The sequence below is a fragment of the Paralichthys olivaceus genome, chromosome 21 (assembly GCF_024713975.1).
Source record: "Paralichthys olivaceus isolate ysfri-2021 chromosome 21, ASM2471397v2, whole genome shotgun sequence".
Taxonomy (NCBI): domain Eukaryota; kingdom Metazoa; phylum Chordata; class Actinopteri; order Pleuronectiformes; family Paralichthyidae; genus Paralichthys; species Paralichthys olivaceus.
Genome location: NC_091113.1, coordinates 3,172,655 through 3,194,117, shown reverse-complemented (window position 1 = coordinate 3,194,117; position 21,463 = coordinate 3,172,655). Strand labels below are relative to the sequence as shown.

The 21,463-nt window shown below is 42.3% G+C and overlaps 1 protein-coding gene across 3 annotated transcripts in view; it reads left to right on the top strand.

Moving 5' to 3' along the window:
• ttyh2 (tweety family member 2) overlaps nt 1-21,463 on the top strand; it is a 43,573-nt gene that overhangs the window by 5,983 nt on the left and 16,127 nt on the right. For all 3 annotated transcript variants that reach the window (XM_069517110.1, XM_069517109.1, XM_069517111.1), the window contains exons 2-3: nt 6,052-6,224; nt 13,860-13,971. In XM_069517110.1, the coding sequence (XP_069373211.1) occupies nt 6,052-6,224; nt 13,860-13,971 (285 nt within the window). The remainder of the gene's footprint in view (nt 1-6,051; nt 6,225-13,859; nt 13,972-21,463) is intronic.

Genomic DNA, 21,463 nt, shown 5'->3' with positions numbered 1-21,463 from the left:
CATCCCTCAAAGGTGCAACTTATTCATTGTTTAAACGGATGTATTTGAGAATCATGACTGAACCTGAATTGTCACTGAGGTGGTTTTATTATGTCTTCTGTTGTTTGATACAAAAATTCACTTTCCACCATTTCCCAGTTACTAGGAACCTTTGCAGGAACTCTGTGTCTTTCCACTGCAGGGACCAGGGTCTACTCTAAGTTAGGCTACTGCTTTATAAAAGCACAGGAACCTTTGGGGTTGGACTTGCAGGACTGAAGATGCCTGATCAGTTGAATGCCCCAGCTGGAAAATCAGTTTCATTACTCAAGACTAGCATGTCAGGTGTTTTGTCAGGTGTCTGTGAGGACATGTAGAATAACATTTATCAATAACCAGTGAACGATGAAAACTGATGATTTCCAGCAGTAAGAAGAGGCTCCTGCTGCTCACTAGGCTTTGACCTTTAAGGTGGAACTTCCTTCTTCTTCCTCTCACTGATCTGACACCCGTTTATCCCTTATGTCCCTGTCCATTCAGTCTGCATGCACACACACACACACACACACACACACACACACACACACACACACACACACACACACACACACACACAAAAACACACTGTAGATTGGTGCACATGAGCCTGGAGACCTTCTCCACCTACGCACAGCTGTCTGCCACCTGCTGTGGAGCAGCCACGCTCGCTGAAGCCACTTCATATCTCTCAGCGTGTATTTAGCACCACTCACTAACATGTGGATCTCAACTGTTATGTGATTTAGTCCTGCTTAGCAGATGCACTGTTACAGATGGAGGTGCTTTCCGTCTCTATATATTAATTATGGTGACTACTTGTGTATTTAAAAATTGATTTTTAATGGGCACTCAGCTTAAGGTACGAACTATGCACCACTTAGACTGCTGTGAATCTGCATCTGTCTTGACGTACATCACATCTTCCATCTCCTCCTGTTTTTTTTTTACCTCTTTTCTTTCTGCTCCAGTAAAGTGCCCCTTTTAACAGTGGAGTGCTCATCAAGTGGTGTACATTCAGGTCACAGTTTCTGGGGGGGGGGGGGGATTTCTGCAGGAAATCACTGTTCGGAGTCCTTCTGATAAAATGAAGTTGAAGCTGCTGGACTGTGAAGCCTTAAATACAGACCTTTACATCATAGATGCTGTGCTGCCAGAGTGCACTGCAGGGACAGTCCGCTGATATCTCGACGGGAGGGGGTAGAATATTTGAAGTTCCAGTCATATACATCCAATCATCACTGAAGCGTACGTCATGTAAGAGACACATTAAAAACAAATGCAATAGTCAAAGTTGTCATAATAACTTTTACCTCGCTAACGTAAACTAGTCCAGACAAGTCATTTCATTCATCACTCTTTTAGGGGTGCTACCATCTTACACAGTGATGCACTGGTGGTAGCATTCGCATCAGGGTTATTTTGACTCTGGGAGGAAAGCAGAGATACTTCCTCTATCTTTATTTACAGTCTATTTCCTGTTAGACGTGCTTGGCCTCTGCGCTGCAGCTTTTTCCTCAGACACTCCTCAGTAACTTTATTTAATCGGCTCAAGCAAATGCAGTAAATTCATTGAACATACAAATTGCATGTATTTATTCACCTGATGTTATTGTGATTTCTGATGCTGCTGAAAGGCTTGTTTGCACAATTCTCAACATGATGAAACCATTCATGAAGTCAGTCTAATGTTTGAGTTACTTATAAATGTAAAATTTCTGCCGTAGAAACAGTGGCTACATAACCATCCAAATTAAATGAACCACTAACTTTGCCTGTCGTAGGTTCAGACTGGTATTAAAACCTCTGCCTGAACTGTTCCTCCCACAGTTTCTCTTGCACTGCACCGAAGTCGCTCTGGGGCTGCACAGATTCTCACTTATTGATTTTTTTTCCCCATCCTTGTAGTCCTGAGAGCATTCAGAGGTTTATTTTCTGGTGCATTTTTCATATCATCTAATATTAAGAAGTGTTGCAGCTGCTCTGCTGTGGCCAGTTATTTAAAATCTTATCCTGAAATCTGCTTCTGTGTTTGTCATGTTGTCTACGAGGCTTCGTAATGGACCATTACAGCCTCAATGGCCATTTATCAGACTGTCCACATCTGTGCTGTCATCCCATCGGCTTTCATCATACCTCTGATGGGACTTGGGGGGGTTGGGGGGGTGTAAATGACTAACACAGTCCCCTCAGGGTCATCTCTGCTCCAGGCTATTACTGCCTCATTATGCTTCTCCCTTTGTCTAATAGGTGTCTGCCTGTGTGTGTGTGTCTTTGTGTGTAGTGCGTATTTCCAATGCATTTTTTTTTTTCTTCTTTTAAAAGCTTACAGTTATTTACCAGATTATTGTTACCAGGCACACAGAGACACAGTGTGATTCAGCACAGTGGCTCAGCTCTAAATTATATTTTCATAGAACCGTTTGAGACTTTTTGAGCCATTTTTTTTCAATTACGCCGACAAAATGAATCATTTGTTAATAGGAAAATATATCAACCAGTAAATAGTGATAAAAGTCATAACTTGCAGCCATAATAGGATTGATTGTATTTCCTTAACTGGCAGCTTTGCATTTAGTTAAGTTCATACACCTCATGATATTATCTGTGAAAGTTCCTTTGAAACCCCTCCCCCATTTAACTGCTGAATTCATTTGTGTGTCATCCTTTAAATTTAAATTCATCCGTTTGTCGTCCTTTGAGGCAGAGCTCACGGCTGATTCGTCTTGTCATACGCTTGTCTTCGTTTTTACATTAAAGATTGAGATTCTTAGGTTTGCTCGCTATTTTGGGAAAAGCGTAACATTATGCAACGTTGCAGCCTCAGGGCGAAGGCGTCTACAGTGGGAAACTGGGCCGTGCACTGAGTAATAGCTGAGGCGGCCACGTGTGTGAGGAAGCTCTGTCTTTGTCTTCCAATTACAGACAAAGACATGGGCAAACTCGCTTTGTCTTCCAGCCATTTGGCATCATCGCCACCACCGCTCTTCTTAAACTGTTTACCTGTTTCTTTACTCTTTCTTTCCAACAACATCATTCCATCACCGTCTCTGTGTATTTTTCTTTTCTCTCCATCTCAGGGGGGATTGCCTTTCCGCTCAGCTAGATCCTCCATCCTTTCTTTCCTGTGTCATTGCCTCTAGCCCCGTGCTCACCCCATCCCCTGTCTACAGGGACAATTGAGAGGAAACAAAACGAGGAGGACAGTGCAATTGGCCTCTTGAGTTCAACACACAGGGTGTTAACTTATCCAGTTTGCTTTTATTGGAAACTATATGTTCACTCCTAATCTAGGCAGCAGTTAAGTGGTCGGAGCCGACAATTTGATTTTTACCAAAGAGGGAATGTGTGCACACGAAGATAAATGGTGTTGTTAGACGTAATGAAAGGTTGGAGCACTTGGGGAAGTGATGGTTCCAGGACGGGGTTGCGGTACGTGCCTTTGTGAGCGAACTGTCAGCGTGTGCGTCCCTCCACTGAATGGATGCTACATAATTTAGAAGCCATTATTTTTGCACCTGCACGGACAGTAGACAGTCAGAGTAAAAATACTTTTTGTTCCTTACCTACTACTACTACTACGTGGGTTCTTATGTCTGGCAAGGAGGTTGTTTTCGTTGCTGTTTGTTTGCAGGATTATGCAAAAACTACAGAACCAAATTTATTGAAACTTGGAAGACATGGGTCAAGAAAGTACGGAAGATGCAGGAAGATCTTCTACACCAAATTGCACACACTCTTAAATATCAGTCCCTTAAACTTGCCTGATTTTTTTCATCAAGCTCCATTAATCATTTTCTGAAGAATCAACGAGAATGTTATAAAAACTCTTGCCCTGTTAGAGAACGTGAACAAATCTGGCCACTGATCCAGATCTGCACTATTATTAAATGGGTCCTTGGCTTCTTCTTTTCATTCTCCACCTTTTCCTCGAAGTTACATAATCGGTCAAATAGTTTGTGTTTAATCCTTAAAACAGACAAACTAACAAACGCATGCAGACAAAAACACAACCTCCTGAGCGAAGGCAATATAAATTGCTTTGAGTCACAAACACCATCCTCGGGCAGCTCCAGCCGAGTTCCTCAAACGTTTTATTATTTCCTCGCTGTTTCTCCTCTTTCTGCCACATTCCCTCACAGGAATCACAAGACACGGGCACAGCAATTCAAGCAGGCCTGTCACATGCTGCTTAATTCAAATAGGCTGTGATAAGTCGCCCTTTCACTCGTCCTCTCCGCCTGTCGCAATGGCCCCAATACTAACCTGCATGTTACCATGACGATAGGAGCAGCTGGGCGACGGGTCCCTTTTTCTTTTCTTTCGGACAATCTAAGGCCGTCTCCCAGAAGCCCACCCAACCCCCCGACGATCACATGATCCAGCTGCACCCCACATCTCAGGGTCATTTACCGGCTTCACCTCCAGTTTGTAACAACTCTCACCACTCGACAGGCTTCTCTCATCCTGTCTCTGTCTTTTAATCTCACCACTGGTGCACGATGACTTTCATTGGTCCGAACTCACCCATTACCACATTTACAGTCCAGTCTCATAAACTGCAGTGCCAAATTTCCACACTGACTCTTATCGGACCCTTAAGAGTGTATAGGAAATCCTTGGTACTTCTGCATTTTCTTCTTTCGTTAGCAGATGTGCGGCATGTAGCTGTGAATTGGGACAATATGAGGCCCTGCACCCCGACAGATGGAGTCACAGGGAGGGGAGCGAGAGAAATATTGATTTAACTGGAAGGGAGCAAATGAAAAAAACGAAGATTCATGGTGCGAAATGAGTGAACACGGCTTTATCATTTCATGCAGTTGTAATTTTTATCTTTTATTAGCAGAGTTGACAGGATGAGGACCGTGTCAGATGTCTCCAACAGCTGTTCCCAGGCTTCCGCGAGGATTTTTCAATTTTGCCATTTACCTGCCTCTTTTAGAGCGCTCGTCGTCATAATCCTGCAAATTCTTCCATTTTTGTATTTAATCCCGCTGCTTGACTTGCAGGACACATGACATCACAGCATGGGAACAGATGGCTCAGCACCAGAAAGATTTCAGACAAACTAAAAAGGAAGAGCAAGAGGGGGGGTAGGAGGAAAAAAGGAACCGAGCTTGAATAAACCCATCTGCTCACAGATGGCTGCAGAATTCATTTCAGGCTGTTAGGACACTCTTGTTGCTATTTTCGTCACCACACTCCATCTCTCGCAGAAGGTGGGATGGGGGCTAAAGGAGGAACGGGAGGGAGAGATGAAGGCACAGGGACGTGTGAGGAGGTGTCTGCTCTCCAGCTGGAGGCAGAAGCTTAACAGGCTCCCAGAATGCAGCTGGTTTCTTCTTGGGGGCTGGTGTAGATAAATTAATTTGTTTTATAATTTATTGTCACAGAAAAGCATCCTCACATTATGATGCTGTAAGAAGAAAGTACGTTTTTTTGTGATTAACTCTGGAGAACTGGAAGCTGAAAGAAAAAGCAAGGAATCATTTTTGAAATTAATCAAATGGTCAAATGACTAATTCATTACAACACAAAATGTTAGCAAACAATTACCCAACAGCTTTAACTTGTGTCTCTGGCCTTGTGAATGTTCACTCTCCTTTTAGCTCCATTTTTGGTTGCCACCACCTCCTCAGAAAAATAACTGGCTCTTTAGATTCCAAATGTTTGACTGTGGATTCACATGATAATTACTTCAATTTACTTGATCGCTATTGACGGAGCAACAGCAGCAGGTTTAATGTCTGTAGTTGAAATAATATGTCTAAAGTTACTTTTGAATGCTGGACTTGTATTCGTAATGCGGCAGGACACCTTGAAAGCACATCACTTCTAATGCCAAGTGCTATAATTGATTTGCTTTGCCTCAACAGGAGCGTGAAACAACACCAAAGTTATATTGATCTTTTTTTTAAATTCTGTTTTCTGTTGCTGTTCACCGCTATGAAGCGTTACTCATTGAGGCACAAGGCATGAGACGTGATCGTCCTTTTTGTTTCTGACTCAGCTGTCTCATGTCTCCCCTTCCAGTCCCTCATATTTCTGGCCTGCGTGGTGGCCGCAGGGCTCGGCGTCAACCTCCTCTGTCTCGCCATCTACTTGAGCTGTTTGTGCTGCTGCCGCAAAGATGAGGAGGAGGAGAGCAAGAAGACCAACTCCTGCTGCGTCACCTGGTCCGCTGTGGCGGCCGGCCTCATCACATGGTAAGACGATCGCGACACTGACGAGCTGTTGATTATAGTGTACAAGCACACACTCTCTCACTCTCTCTAAAGATGGTCAAGCGTTTTCTTTTTCATTCTGTATTCTTAGAGCTGCAAGATGTTGCCCAGTCAGATTTCCCACATGAATCCATAACTTAGTGTGCAGACTCTTCTCCGTAGTGTACGTCTGCCTGTCTTTGTTTTTCCATTTGTATTCTCGAGCTGTTTGGGGTCACTCTCTCTGGTCGACACGCCTGTCAGTCCACTTCTCTTTTGAAATACCACGAGCTTCTATTTCCAGATCCTGCATTTACTTGTGTTGTGGGTTCACAATAGTTCAGCCAATATATATTTTTTCATTTCCTTCCTTTTCGATGGGATCATTGATATGTGTCTATGCATTTACCCCCTGCAGAGGATGATGTGGATAAAGTCTTTGTGATAACCCTCTGCTCCTCCACATTTCTGTTTGATATGTGCTTTTAAAAGCAGATGAAACATGAATAAAAGAATGAACGTTTTTGTTCAGACCGTCGTCTCCTTGAGCACATTTTTCAAAAGTGAATCCAGGAAGCTGTTACCTCTGGTTTGAACTTGTAACCTCAACAGAACTCGAGCACTAAACCATCACAGTGTGAGAGGCTTCCTTCTCTTAGAAACCTTGATACAATCGGTGCGTCTGTCGCTGTCGACCTCTCAGCTTCAGTCTGTGTACCTCTAAAATCTAATCAGTTCGTCTTTGAGTCCAAGAGTCAACTTTTGAAGAAAGTCTAAAGACAGACTGGAGGTATCATATTAAAGATTTTAACAATCATCTTGACGCTAAGTGCAGCCCATAAATAATACTGGGATTCTGCATGTGTGTAAATAAAATATCTGAGCCTTGGATATAAAGTTAATCAAGCGTAGCCTATTTATTTCTGCGTCGATATAACCTCCTGTTTACATTTCTGGATGGATAATGCAACTCATCGTAATAAATGAAAACAGGTTACAGGTTACTAATGGAGAGTAAAATTAAAATCTGTGTTGCTCCCATTAGCACAGGCCTTGTCTTAAACGACCGAAAACAAAATCTGAAATGAATTTCAAGCTTCACTGCCATGTCTTGTGCACAAAGAGGTTTAATTAATCCAATTTATCACTTAAATTATTAGAATGAGACTATTTCAGAGGAAGGGAAACGTTTCCTTTACAAATAAAAAGTCCGACCCAGTGTTTCCCCTCAGATTTTACTCAGAGATTTATTTTGGCTGCAGGCTGCTGGATCTCATTAAGTCTACGCTGAACTGAAAACTTTCCTCATGTGAAGTGACATTATGTTTAGCTCCAATAAAGATGAATGATATCGGTGTTGTAGCCTTAAGCTGCTACACAGACATCATACACTTCTAGTTTATTTTTACACAGAGCCAACTTTTCATTTGCTTCATATTCCGCTGCTGTGTCAAAGCCGCCAACGCTGCTGACAAACCGCAACGTTACGAACATCACACCGCCGGGGCGAAGATTCAGGGCTATCCTTCATATCTTTCTGAAAGATGATGCTCTTGAATAAGAAGAAACGTAACTCCATTAAAGATTCATTCACAGTCTAACGAAGTTACTAAAACCCATCTGATACAACACAGTCAGCGTTTACATCACCAGACATTAAATCAGTCAGAGAAATAAGCCCTCTTCACAAAGTAGATAATTGAATTTGGTCCGGTGGAGCGGTTTTGTCTCTCAGCCATGTGACAGTCATGTTTAGCAACCAGTGAGTGATATTGGATTAGGCTTCAAGCATTGTTGTGCATTTTTACATTGTGGTGTAGTGTCAGATTCCTCGATGCTCAGCGCTGCAGGCTTGTGAGACGCTGTCAAAGTTTCCCCTTTGTGCGTTTGAGCTGCAAACATCATTTTAAGTCTCTAAAACCAGGACTTCTACAAAGACCTTCTAAAGTTTCGTCAAAAACGTGATTCTCAACTCAAAAGCCATTTCTGTGTATCTGTGCGTTCATATAAAACAGAGCGCTCAGGAAAAAAAGACGAAGGTCGTTTGGACAGAGGCACAAATATCTTCAGTATAGACAATGTGGAAAGAACAATTACACTAATAATATATATCTATCTACAAAATTCAATTTAATGAAAACATGCTTTTCACAAAATGTGTCAAAATATCTTTAAATCGTTTCCCACAGAACTCAGCCAGTCTTCATTACGTCATATTAAATCATTTATGTTCAGTTTTCTTAAGCTGTGCAGTGGCAGCGCTCCTCACATTAAACATTTATGCTGCAGAATTAAAATTAGAACAGAAAAAAATCTACGGAGGTCAGGGACCATGGGAAATGTGAGGGCTGATCTGTGGTGCAGCGTATTCACGAGGTCAGGTTGTGTTTTCGTACGACAGACTCACTCGAGTTGTTGGCGGCTGCAAGAGGCTTTTAATGAAATGATTGTGTGGGTTAGAGTTGTTTGAAAAATTTCTCACAGTCTCGTGGTTTTTTGGTTTGTTTGTATTTAAACCACATCATTATTCATTAAAAAACCACAGTCTCACACTAAAAATCCTTTGCAAATACATGGATTACTTTGCCCCTCATATAATCCCTTCACACACATTCCTCTAATGTTAATTACAGTGTTTTCAACATTTTCACGAGTTTTTGGTTGCCCCCAACTTTTAATTCCAATACACATAATTCCTATTTGCACAAGAGCTTCCAGTTATTTGTATTTTCTTTTTGCCAAATGATTAGAAACATATTCACTCACACATTTCCTATTTACTTATATAGATATTCATATTTTAAACATAATTGAAATTGTACTGACGCTCTTTTCTCACCGATGCCCTGGGAGTCGCAATTTTCCTTTTGTAGCATTTTACATTAGAAAGAATAGAACTGTGGATAAATGACAGAGAAGTAAGTACTGTGTCCACATAACAAAGGGAATAAAGTCTTAATCACAGCCTGTGGGAGATGTAGTGATACGAGTTTCAGGCCCAGACGCTTTTCAAAGAAAATCATATCCATCTGTCTGATCTTCCCCCGACTGATAGATATGATCTGTCCAGCTCAGGCTTTAAGTGGAAACCTCTGTCACGTCACGTTAGATAATGTTAAAGTGCTTTCGGGACTTTTTTAAATGTGTCATATGAACTTTTGTCTCAATATCAATCCCAGTAAAGTGACTCGGTTTGTGCTGAAGCAGATTTAAAGAGTTGCACATCTCAATACATTTCAAGACTTAAGGTTTGAATGAGACAGGATTTCCTGTGGGAAATCAACTCTCCTTCGTCTGACTCCCAACTTTGATTGTGCCAATCTGCTGCATCCACCAGAGGATGGATGTGATTACCTGGTGGATTTTGCGTTTGGCCTTTGACTGAAGAGAAAAACTGACTTCATTTTAATCTCATCGGTCCAGATTCTTCCCCTCCTGTCACTGTGTCTTCACCCCCTCACTTCTGCTCCCTCAGTCCCCCCCCCCCTCGTTTTAACTCGAAGCACAGTTCTGTGTCCATCTTCCCCTCGTCCCTGTGTTTCTGTTTAAACTCCCGCCGTTCTCCACTGTAATTATGTGTGACAGTGGCTGCAGCTGATACGCCGTTACGTCCATCCTAATTAACGCTGGTGAAGCCGGAGCAGATGTCACTCAGCTGTGGTCGCAGCCCTGCCCATGGTGCAGCACTGTGTAATTATACTGTTACAACTACAGATCAGGCTCCTCGTGTGGAAGACACAGTGACGATGCTACTTAGTTTACAAGAGGGTATCTATGGTAGTTGACTGGTTTGTACAGTTTATCACTGTGACTGAATGGTACTGATCAGTTTCACATGATTTTATGTGAGGACATTTATTTAACGTCCTTTTTAATTTCGTCCATGTCCCATGTGTTAACGTGGAGGAGGCTGGGTTTGCATAGTTGGGACCATAGAGTATATTTAAAGATGGACGACGTGACAGCTGACGCCAAAGCATCTTGACCACACCCCAGTATGGATCCCAAAACCTGTCTCCCCCATGTAAGCAGATGGGACATGGACCAAGATGGTTTGTCGTTGTAGATAGTTCTCATCACACTGATGTGTGTTTACCACTCAGTTTGATTTGAATTGGTTATTTGATGCTATAAAACAGGGTTAAATGCTGAGACTGACTCACACCATGATCATGACTTAATGACGTTACAGGCGCGAGATGGCAGCGTTCACACCCAGGACATCTTGGCATTATTTTCGGATAGTGTTATTTTTGGATAAACTTTTCACCCTCAGAAATCAGAGATTCATGCATGAAGGATTCAGTTGAGCTGTTTGTGTTTAATATTACTGGCCCGCTGCATATTAAAAGGATTTTTTGGGGGTGACCCTTGCTGGAACTTCAGGAGGGCAGGGTAAAATATAAATTCGTCTGCCAGTGTTTGTCATGTCGGCCGAGTATTTGCTGCAATTTTGGGGCAAAATCTCAAACCGTCCAACAAGTCTGAGTCTATTTAAAGTAGCCAAAGGCCTTTTTCTGCTGCAGGCTGAAGGCTCCCGTTCTTAAATCCCTTCACTGTCTTTTATCCACTTTGTCATTTATCAACATGACAGTTAGGAATTCTGCTCCCTGCATGGCTGCTGAAATCCACGACATCCTCTCTGAATGAGATATTTTAAAGAGCAGCGCTAACTGGGACGACTGATGGAGGAAGGACGGGGGTTGAAAATGAGGGATTCGCTCGTGCCTCTCTCCTTCCTCACATTAATTAGATTCGACTTTTAAAATATTTGCAAGGTTCAAAGAAGGCAATGTTTCTCCCGGGCAACTTTTTTCTGTACAATGCATTTTTCTGCTTCTGTGGCAGTGACGGATTGTGTGCTCAGAGATAAAAGAAGAGCAACTCCTGTGGTATGTTTACTTTTGTAGGTGATTCTTTTTATCAGAGAAAGTAAAGAGTAGCAGCATGTGCGTCATCGTCGCTGGAGTATTGTTAAATGTGGCCACATGAAGCAAAGCAAACCTCACATTTGTTTTCTGTTTTCTTCCGTCTTGCTGTGATCCTCCTGTCGTCCTGCTTGTGTCATATTATCTGTTGTAAACTGTCTTTGTCTTGCTGTCTGCCCAAATACAACAAACCTTGCTTTTGCTTATTTCACTGTCAGTCCGTCTCTTTCGCTCTGTCCATATCCGTCACTCCCCCTCTCTCTCCAGACAGATGATTTTATTTATGCATTCTCCGTCCTTCATGTGTCTCCTCTTTTTTCTCGGGTAATGTTGTGGCCCCGCCGAGTGGGAGGTTTACCTGCAGGGCTTCAGTTAATGAGACTCGAACCTTTTGGTACTAATCAGGAGAATAACTCCTGCTGTTCTGCCCCAGTGCACGCAGCATCGACTTGCCACACTGCTGCACAGCTCGGTCTGCCAGATTCCAGGCGAACGCTCCAGGAAACATCATTGACCATGGTTTTATAGTCTGTACTTTCTGCTTAATGCTAATCCAGAGCATCAGGGAGGATTCAGGGGAGCCACAAGGTTAAAGAGACTGTCTCAATTAGGCTGACTTCTGATTACCTTCCCTTTGGTACTGGCCTGACCTGCCCCTGCTTGGCCTTTATCTGGAGCACATTTTGGTCGTGGTTTATTCAGTGATTCCCATTTAGTGATGACCTCCTTACCCCAGGAGGTACTTTTTGGGAAACATTAAAATCATAGAATGGCTAAAAAAGTAGAAATCACATATTGAGTCAACTTTACCCGACAACCATCATGTGGTTGAGATCCACACCAACTTTCAACCCGTCACGCGGCTTTTCCCTTTTCCCACCCGACACAATTACCATCGTGGTTAGAAGTCACTCGAGGTCTGAAGGAAACTGTGGTCATAAAACCCTATAGAATTAATGTGGTCATAAAATATTGACTCATAATAAAACTAATAAAGCCAAGTAGCCATATATCGTGTCTGCTCGACACTAGGGTGTGAAATGTGTCTCAGTTAAGCTCAGTTGATTACCCCGACATTGATTATCAGATAATAGACTGAGGTAAAACTGGGGATGCTAATGTATGCAGTAGCTACACCCAACGTAATCCGAACAGCTCTGCAATAATAAAGCTTGTATTTAATCATTGTGAGTCCAATGTATTGATTCATGCTGTTCAGCTGCATGTTTTATTGAAAAGAGAAATATTAGAAACTCCTTTTAAAATTATGCATAAATTCATACCCATAACCCCATAGGTGATATATTACAGGGAAAAGCTTTGTATTTAATAAATCAGTGGGAAAACGATGCAATAAAAGAAGAGGGGTTGATGACTATGTAAATGTCATGAATGATTTTGTTCAGTGATTTGGGATTTTACAGCGACGTGTATATTTTTGCAAGACTGTTCAACCCTCCAACAGAGTTCAGAGACTTCACTGAGACTGTCCTGCAGAGCAGAGACATGGTGGCACAACACTTTACACTGGTGCTGTGTGAAATGTCTCACCTGCGTAACACTGAATCAACACCTCCGAACATCAAACACTCAATAAAAGCAGGATTTCCTGCAGGGCTGTTGTTGTAATTCAGGGTTTAAAGCGTTTCCTCCAGCAGAGACGTCAGCGGAGGTTTCATGCTTTTGTCATCTCCTGAGTCTGACGATTAAAGAATGCGTCTCATCTCATAATACATTTAGTTACAATGTGATTTTTGCGAACAAAAGCTGTGTCATTTAGTAATTAATTTCCCTGCAGATTAATGTTTTATTTAATAAAAGGGTAATACTGTCCTGCAGAAATTAGCAGATGGTTTTTATCTTGTGCGAGACAGGCTGCTTCTATGATAAAATGCAGTAGAAAACCCTGGCATTTTACAGCATTGGATTACCAGTGTGAACTGTGACCTTCAGCTCTTTACACCAGCTCCACATGCTAATGTGCCACGTGTTCGCAGAGGCTGTGAGACATTATGTCTCCACATCAGAGAAAGATGCTTTCAAATCCGTTCGTATGGTGGCACAGTCTGACGGCACCGTGGGAGAAAACCCCAGGGCTCAGAGAGACTACTTAAGATTTTGTGTTTGTGTTGGAGGTTATTTTGTTTGTGCTGAACAAACCAAATCCTTGGATGACTGAATCTATAAAAACAATTCCAAATTATGCATATTCCAAAAAGCCTGTATTGTATAAAATTCTGTTTCAAAGAGTGTTGTTTACATGAGCAAACACAGAAATTCAAAGAGTATTTTCCAGCAGCTGCAGCGCTCCATAGATACAGCGCTTGTTTTCCCTTCTGTTTTGAGGTTTGCATAAACACGTCCATCAAATGGGAGTTTGCTGCACACGGAATACAGTCACTTATCTTTAAGAACTTCTTCTGTCACATTGGAGAGAAAGTAAAAACGTCCCACAGTCTTTGAGTTGGTGATTTTCCTGTATGATGAAGCCCAAATGTTGTGTAGATGCAGTTTTCTGTTTTGCCACATTTCTTATCGGTTGTTTGCATCTTTCACGATGTTTTGGGACAGACAGAAAATCAGTAGTTTGGATGTTGATTCATGTTTGTGCTTGCACACAGGAGGCGATATGTTTTTGGGTGGTCCATCCCTCACTTGGACTGAAGCGAGGGATCAAAGCCTCACCTGTCCCCTCTTTCTCTCTCCACAGCGTCGCAGTGGGTGTGGGTTTCTATGGCAACAGTGAGACCAACGACGGGGTGTACCAGTTGACCTACTCCTTATACAACGCCAATCACACGCTGGGTGGCGTGGACAGCCTCGTAAGCAAAAACACACACTCCTCGCGTTAGTGTCGCAGGATGAATACGTCCTACACACACGCTCCTGTATGAAGTGAGTGATGCTCAATTCAGTTCAGTGCGTAACACAGAGATTACGGATGACAGATCCATTCAGCTGTAAACAAACTGCCGTGAAGTGAAGGCTTCAGAAATATTGTGTACACACCCATAGAGACGCTCACACACAAAAAAGGAGACAAGCCAGAGGACACAGTTTAGTTTGCCTTTAAACGTTTTATGGTCTTTTTATAGCTTTTTACCGCTACACACAAATTGACAGCCTCTCTACACAAAAACTCTCTGGTCACAGACAGACAGCTCTCCCTCTCTCCCTCCCTCCCTCTCTCTTTCCCTCCCTCCCTCTCTCTATCTCTATCTCTATCTCTATCTCCCTCAGCCACCCTGGCCCTGGCAGAAACAAAGAGTCGTCCTGTGTCTTTCTTCTTGTGCTGCTCGCTTTAGCTCAGTTGGTGTGCATGGTTCCTTTTCTATTTATATATCGGCCTCACTTCTCATCTTAGAGACGCTCTTCACACAGACGCCCAAACTCAAACCACCGTCGCAGACTTCACACTAACACAAGGCGTTTTTCTTTTTCTAGTCGACTCTTGTAGATTGCGTCTGAAAAACTTCTTTGAATTGATTTGTAGAATGAAGACTTGTATGGATTCACCTGAGGCTTTTGAAGAGCGTCTTGAGTTTTGGGTGACCTGAGAATTGGGTGACTGTGTGATTGTGTAGTAACTTGAGACTAGATTGTCCTGAGACTTGACTTGAAACTTGTATAGAAGGACTGGAGACTTGAAAATACCTCAGACCTGGTCTCTCTTTAAGCTGCATGAATGAATAAAGTTGTTATTTATGACCAACACTATGAAAATTACAGTATGCACTTTATGGTTGATGAATATAATGTCGGTAAAGATTAGCCGTGTGTTGTCGTGTCTGTGGTGCGAGACCGGCAGTGGCATCAGATCCTCGGTGACTCGCTGTTAAAGAGCAGGGATTAAAGTCTCCATCTGTGTTAATGCACATTAATGTAGTGGTATGTGAGCCCCTCAGTGTGACCTCCGTGATAAACATGTCCACAGACACTTACTACAGCAACATTACTAGGTTGTATTCTAGGTTGCGTTAAAGTGATGATGGTGGGAAAATGATCTTGGCTTTTAAATCAGAGGCGTTATCATCTATGAAGCTTTGAATGTTTCACTTTGTAAATGATTTAAAGTGGAAACATGTAAGAACCATACGACTACTGATGTTGCAAGATCAGTCAAGCGTCAGCTGGGATCAGTTCTCACGTGATGTGCATTAACATGGACCATGGACACGTTAGCTTTTATCATGTTCCCCATATCATCAATACAACCACATGTTAAACTTGTACCCACTTAATCCAGCAGGCTATAGTCGATGTCTCATTTCTAGAATGTTTGAATTGATGTTCAGTGATCGTCTCTTATTAATCTTGCACAGCTCATTAATTCCTCAATGTCAAAGTAGAGAGCGGAGAGAAATCATTAGCATGTATCTCATGTGAAGGCTTGTTGGTGCGTTCCTCTGGGACGTGTGAACTCACACAAGGACATAATTGGACATGGTGGCCTTTATTTTAGCATCTTAATGCATGTGAGCGCTCGCCTCTGTGTGTGTATGTGCATGAGTGAGTTCATTGCAAGCAGCTATAGACTGCTGAGGAGTCGAGTTCTTGGAGTAGGACAAAGAGCCCAGTGTGCCACACATGGTTCCCAGTCTCCCCCCACCTAATCAACCATGAGCCCAGGAGACAAAGCACTTTGATGGGGAGGAACACGCAGCAATGCTCGCCCGTCTGATTGGCAGAGTCAGGATTAGAATTGGCATTGAAATCATTGACAGTGACGGCTTCGCTGCCCTTTGGCCCACAAAAATGCCTTTTAGCCGGGCTTCAAGAGAGTTCAGAAACGAGTTCGCTTCTAAAGACTGAGTGTGTGTGAGAGAGGAAAGGACGGAAGTTAGATTCATTATCAGAAGAAGTTTTGTTCCTCAGCTGCTGTTGAGACCCGATTGGTTACAGTCTGGAATAAATGCTTATGATGTGTTTACGAACACAAACAATCGTAGACACTCACGCAGAAACACAGTTCTTCTGTGACAATCTGAATTAAGTGAAGGACTTTAAACACAGAAAGACAGAACTGAAGTCTGTTTTTGTTTTCTGGAGAAATCAAAAATTGAATTGATGTGCATTATTTTAACATCCAAATGAGATTATATGAAGTCAGGCTCAAGGATTTGTTTTGTTGTGAAAGTCCTATTCACTTCTGCCCACATCAAACTAGCGAGTCCATCAAACTGGATCATGTGCTGAATACCTTCTCTGTGGCTTCGCTGCTTGTGCCAACAAGTATTAGCTTTATATAGCCACAAGCTATTTATCAAGCGTGTGTTACCTCATGGGTGATGTGTTGGGTCGTGGGAAATATGGCAAGAAGTCGGGGAAGGTCCGGATTTGGAGATAATTGCAGGCAACGGGTCCGATGTGGAGCTTTGCAGGGGCGGGTTTGCAAAAATGGACATACATTGAAACACAAAGTAAACATTAACCAGTCAAATGTGGAAGCCAGCCAGCCCGACTGAATGCTTTGTCTATGCTGCAATAGAACTGATGAGACATTTGAAATGTTTAACCACAGTAATAATATCTTTATTGTTTGGGGATGAGTGTTGTGAGAGGGTTTGGCAGCCGACAGTCACTGGGTCGATGTCTGGGTCAGTCAATGAGTCTTTGGCCCGAGCTCAAACACGGTTTGGACGTCGGCCATCTACATAATTACTGACATGGATATTTCCACACCATTCTCATAATAAGCTTGTTGCAATGACAGAGTATAATAAGCGGTTATTAGCTTTCTTTATGAAGAGGGGGAAGGGGAATCACACAGAGAGAATTTTCAAACTCCACACAGACTGAGGGGGAATTCAGATGGCCTTGGCGAGAGTTGAAATTTCGAAGGACTGTGCCACGTTCCCTTTCACAGTCTGACCCTGTTTTAGGTCCAGAAATAATATTTCTGGGAAACCGAACTCCTCAGAGGAGTTCAAATATTTTGGGGCGTGGTGGTATTGTTCACAAGAGTATAAAATAGAGTATGACACTCACTCATTTACTTTGTGATAAGAGCGATTGTGGAATGGTCTGGGTGCAGGACTCAGATTTGTAGTTGAAATCACTTTGCTAATTGTGTTTTACTGAAAATGAAAAGACTCTTTTCCAACTAGTTTCAACGAAAAACACAAGGAGCTCATGATGACAAACTGAGTTAATGCTGTTTTCGGATGTCAGTATTATGTTTTAAAAAGAGGAGCTCGATCTCTCTTACTCCAGTGTATTGAGGTTCCAGTTCCAGAGATATTTGGGTAGATAACAAAAGAATGAGGTTGCATGTACAAAAGGCTGAAATGGGCTGCAGCTCCTTTGGGAGACACAAGAACTTAGGAACCTTCAGAAAGATGTTTGTGGGAAAGTCCCTGGGTCCAAATGTAAAAATCTCTTTGACATCCAGATTGTACTTTGAAATAAATGTGCTGCTGGGTGTGCTCCAGTTGAGACATGACTAATGGACACATCTGCTGACTTCCTTATTCTTGAGAGGCTGGATGAGCTTCCATGTAAAGTTAGGTGAAGTGAAAGTAGTGACACTGGGCCAAAGGTCGTCTCTGCAGCCAAACCAGCAACTGCTTAAATTCCCCCACTCTCGTGAACTATTACTCTCTGAAAAACAAAACCATTTATTCATAGCTAATAACCAGATATAATCCCACTTCCTTCATCAACACTTTTTATTGTGTGGGCCATCGCTTTTCCAAAAGCCTTGATTTTATATCTTAACCCCTGAATGTTTGTGAGTCCTTCTGCAGGGGAACCTCCTAAAGCGCCATGGCCATCAAATCTCTGAGAGGGAAAGAAGTACGTAGGAAAGGATGTATTATTAAAGCGATGTTCTACCCAGCACTGAAGATGTTCTGATCTTTGAGGTGACCGAGCTGCAGAGGCACTTCAGACCCATGTTCCATTTCACGCTCCAGCTCCCACATTCAATTTTAATTGAAGGCAGTCTCTCCACTTTCACGCAGAGACAATGAGTCGGAGCAGGAAAGAGGATCTCAACCTTTGTTTGACTTCTACAAATATGCTCAATGGCCCTTTTATGAAGTGATAATGGGTCAAGTATAGAATATAGTGGATGTGACTCGAGGTCGTTTGCACAGCAGCTAAAGTGAGAACAGATTAGTTCATTGACGAAGGAGAAGTCAATGGCAGCCTTGTTGTGAGAGTAACGTGGAGTAAACAGATTTCAAATTTGTGTTCCAAAAAATCTCCCCCAGGTCCTGCAATGTTAAAGAAAATGATAAGAAATACCTCGACCTGCCACTGTTTCTGCATCAGCGCCAAAACTGTCCTTGTTTCTGTCCCATCCTTCCACATAGTGCGGTGGAAATCCACCCTGTAGTTTTTGCGTAATCTTGCTGACAAACAAGAAAACAAGCCAACGGGCCGGAGCGAAAACATAACCTCCTTGGCCAAAGCAAAAATTAATGAAATCTCTCTCCGTCAGACGCTGGCCTGTAGGGCGTGATTCACAACTTTCAAAACAAAACAAGATGGAAACAAGCCGTTTACCGGTTCAATTAAGATCCTGACAGTTTCTGCGAGGTTTGTGTCTGCAATTTAATTAGATATGTCCTTTTACAGCCGCTCTGTGTTTGATGCCCCCTTTGCTTCCTCTGAGGCCACGTCTCAAGGCTTAAAGATAGAGATCAACTTCTGGTGAAGGAAGTGGCGTTTTTATTGAATAGAGTGTGAGAGGCTTTATTGTAGAGTTGGGAACACGACCCACATGTTGGCACTTCAACAAAGTCTTCAACGTTTCCTGTCTTGATCCTGAGATACGGACTCTTAGATGAAAAAATGGTTTGACAAGGATTAGGATTAAGTAATATTTGTTATATAGTAAGTATAGTAAACGAGAACCTTTACGTATTCCCATTGATCTATTTTTTTTTACTTAGGTTAAAACCTAGATTTGATATTTGAGGGCATATTGTTTCTTATGTATCTTCTTTATGTTTGTTTTTTACCCTCCACTGTGCAGAAATTCAAATAAAGTCTGCTCCGCACATTGTTTCTTCATAAAAAGATGTGAGGCTTCTCAAATGTCCTCAAAACATCAGGGAAAGATAAAGACAGAGACGAGCGGGACTGGGAATTATATTGTCTTTATCGGCGCGGATCGCTTAAACGGTGAGGATCAGATAGAGAGGGAAGACAGATTATCTGGATCGGCTGTCTCCCAGAGCGTTTCAGATAAGATTCTCACACCGGAGTCGAGGATCAGATACGTGGGTTCATTTCTCATCTGCGATTTCATCTCCTCAGTCTCAGGAGGAAGACGCTGCGTTGATGAGCGACGAGATAACAAACCACAGAGCACTACAGGGATGTGTATGTAGGTCTGTCTGTGGCTGACTCAGCATGGTTCTGATTTCCCATTTAAAGAATTAAAGCCATCATGTGTTCTGCTTTTATTTGATTAGAAGATGCTTTGTGTTATTCAGATGGAGAAATTAGCCAAAAATTAGTTTTGGATTAATTTGCAATTGTTCCGGTGCATTTTGTGACGCAGCCACAGGGGGAGCCAGAGCAACAAAAATTCAAATTCTACACATACTGGCTTTTAGAAATAAAACTAAATCATTTTTTTGATTCAAGTAATGAAATAAGAAAAAGTACAATTAATTAGACAGAGAATATATTTGTATTGTTATTTAACCACGGCCACTAGGGGTCTCTCACTTAGTTTGATGACGTCGTGAAGCAGCGTGGGATCATGGGAGTTGAACTTCTTGTCCCATAATAATAAGAGAATGAAAATGTCTGATGTCTTTTGCTTGTTGAAAGAAAATTTCTCCGAATGATCTGAGAAAACATTTTTTCGGTGTAGCGGACAAATGTCAGTGAGTCGTGGAGGGCTTTCCTCTTCTCATCCCTCTTTTATTTAAAGCTGTTTTCTTCTCAGTTTTTCCATACAGGCTATGGGCTGCACTTTGAATGCAAACCCAACTAATTACTTCCACACAACAGCTCCACGTCTTAGCCCCAGCAAAGCCCGTCCCTGATAAACACGGCAACAATATGAGTTGTCTCTCTGGTGAATGCCAAGTACCCAGAGCTGAATGAGAGCATTTATTACCCTTTTTAATTATCAAATAGCAGGATGTCTGTCCCTGTAAACACTTTCGGCCTTCAAGCAAAGTTATTAAACCAAAGGAAACGGTTAGTGCCTGTACAGGAGAGATGTTCGCCCCACGTATATTGCAGAATGTATTCGTGTAGTGTTTGGCCGATGAGGTAAAACTCTGATCCATCAAAATAAACGAGTCAGTCCGTCTGAGTTTATTTGTGCTCGGAGTTTCACATTACCCCTTGTGGAATTGATTAGCTATATGATTTCATGGTTTAAACAGGTCGACAAACAATCTACCTCATTAACGAGGAAAAACAGTCTGACAAATAACAGGAGCAGCCGTTGAATGCAGAACTCCACCGTGAGCCAGAAAACTTCACCTCGGGCCTCTCTAGTTTTGGTTGTTTTCCAAGCTGAGCGGTTTTCTCTAAATGGACCTCTTCACCGACGCCCACGCTCACTCGTCCAGCTCGCCAACGCCGTCGGTAACTCGGAGCAGACCAATCTCATTTTTAGGCTTATCCTCACCTTTGGTCACTGTTTTTTGGAGAAAGAGCTGAATTGACCAAAGGCCCCGGAAGGTTTCTGCTCTGTGCTCAGCACGAAGAAAAGCATGAGGAATAAATCATTAGTTTTAGTAGAAAGGAGGAGGGTGTATAAATATTTATCATCTTCCCAGAGTGGTAATACACACAGCAGCTTAGCAAAAATGTGTGCCTGAATGGAATGAATCATTTACTTTTAATTTAAAGCTTTTTTCCTGACACGAACTCTGGAAAGTTTTCTGGAGATTGTCTTTCACACATCCCGGTGAGACGCGTTCACCACAACAGGAAATGTCTCATGTTTTTGTTTACAGCACATCCAATGTAGCCTAAGATTGTTTCTGCTAACAGCTCTGTGAGACTTTACTGAGCTGAATGCTGACATGCTCACAATGATGATGAGAACACGTTGACAACCTTACCTTCAGTCGACAAATGAACGTGTCCAAAAATTCGGAAACAGCACTGAATTTTTCTGCATCATAACAAGTACACAGGTATGAAAATATTAAAGTTAAGAGACTGAGAAAAGTAATTGCAAGTTTGTGTTGATACCACAAACATCTACTAAGTGAGATGTTCATAATAATGTGTGTATTATTTTAAGATATAGGTATTTTTATATTTCTAGCTTGGTTTTCCTCTCCCACCTGCAGCACGGTTGGATCTTTCATCTCACCCCTCCTCTCCTCTGGT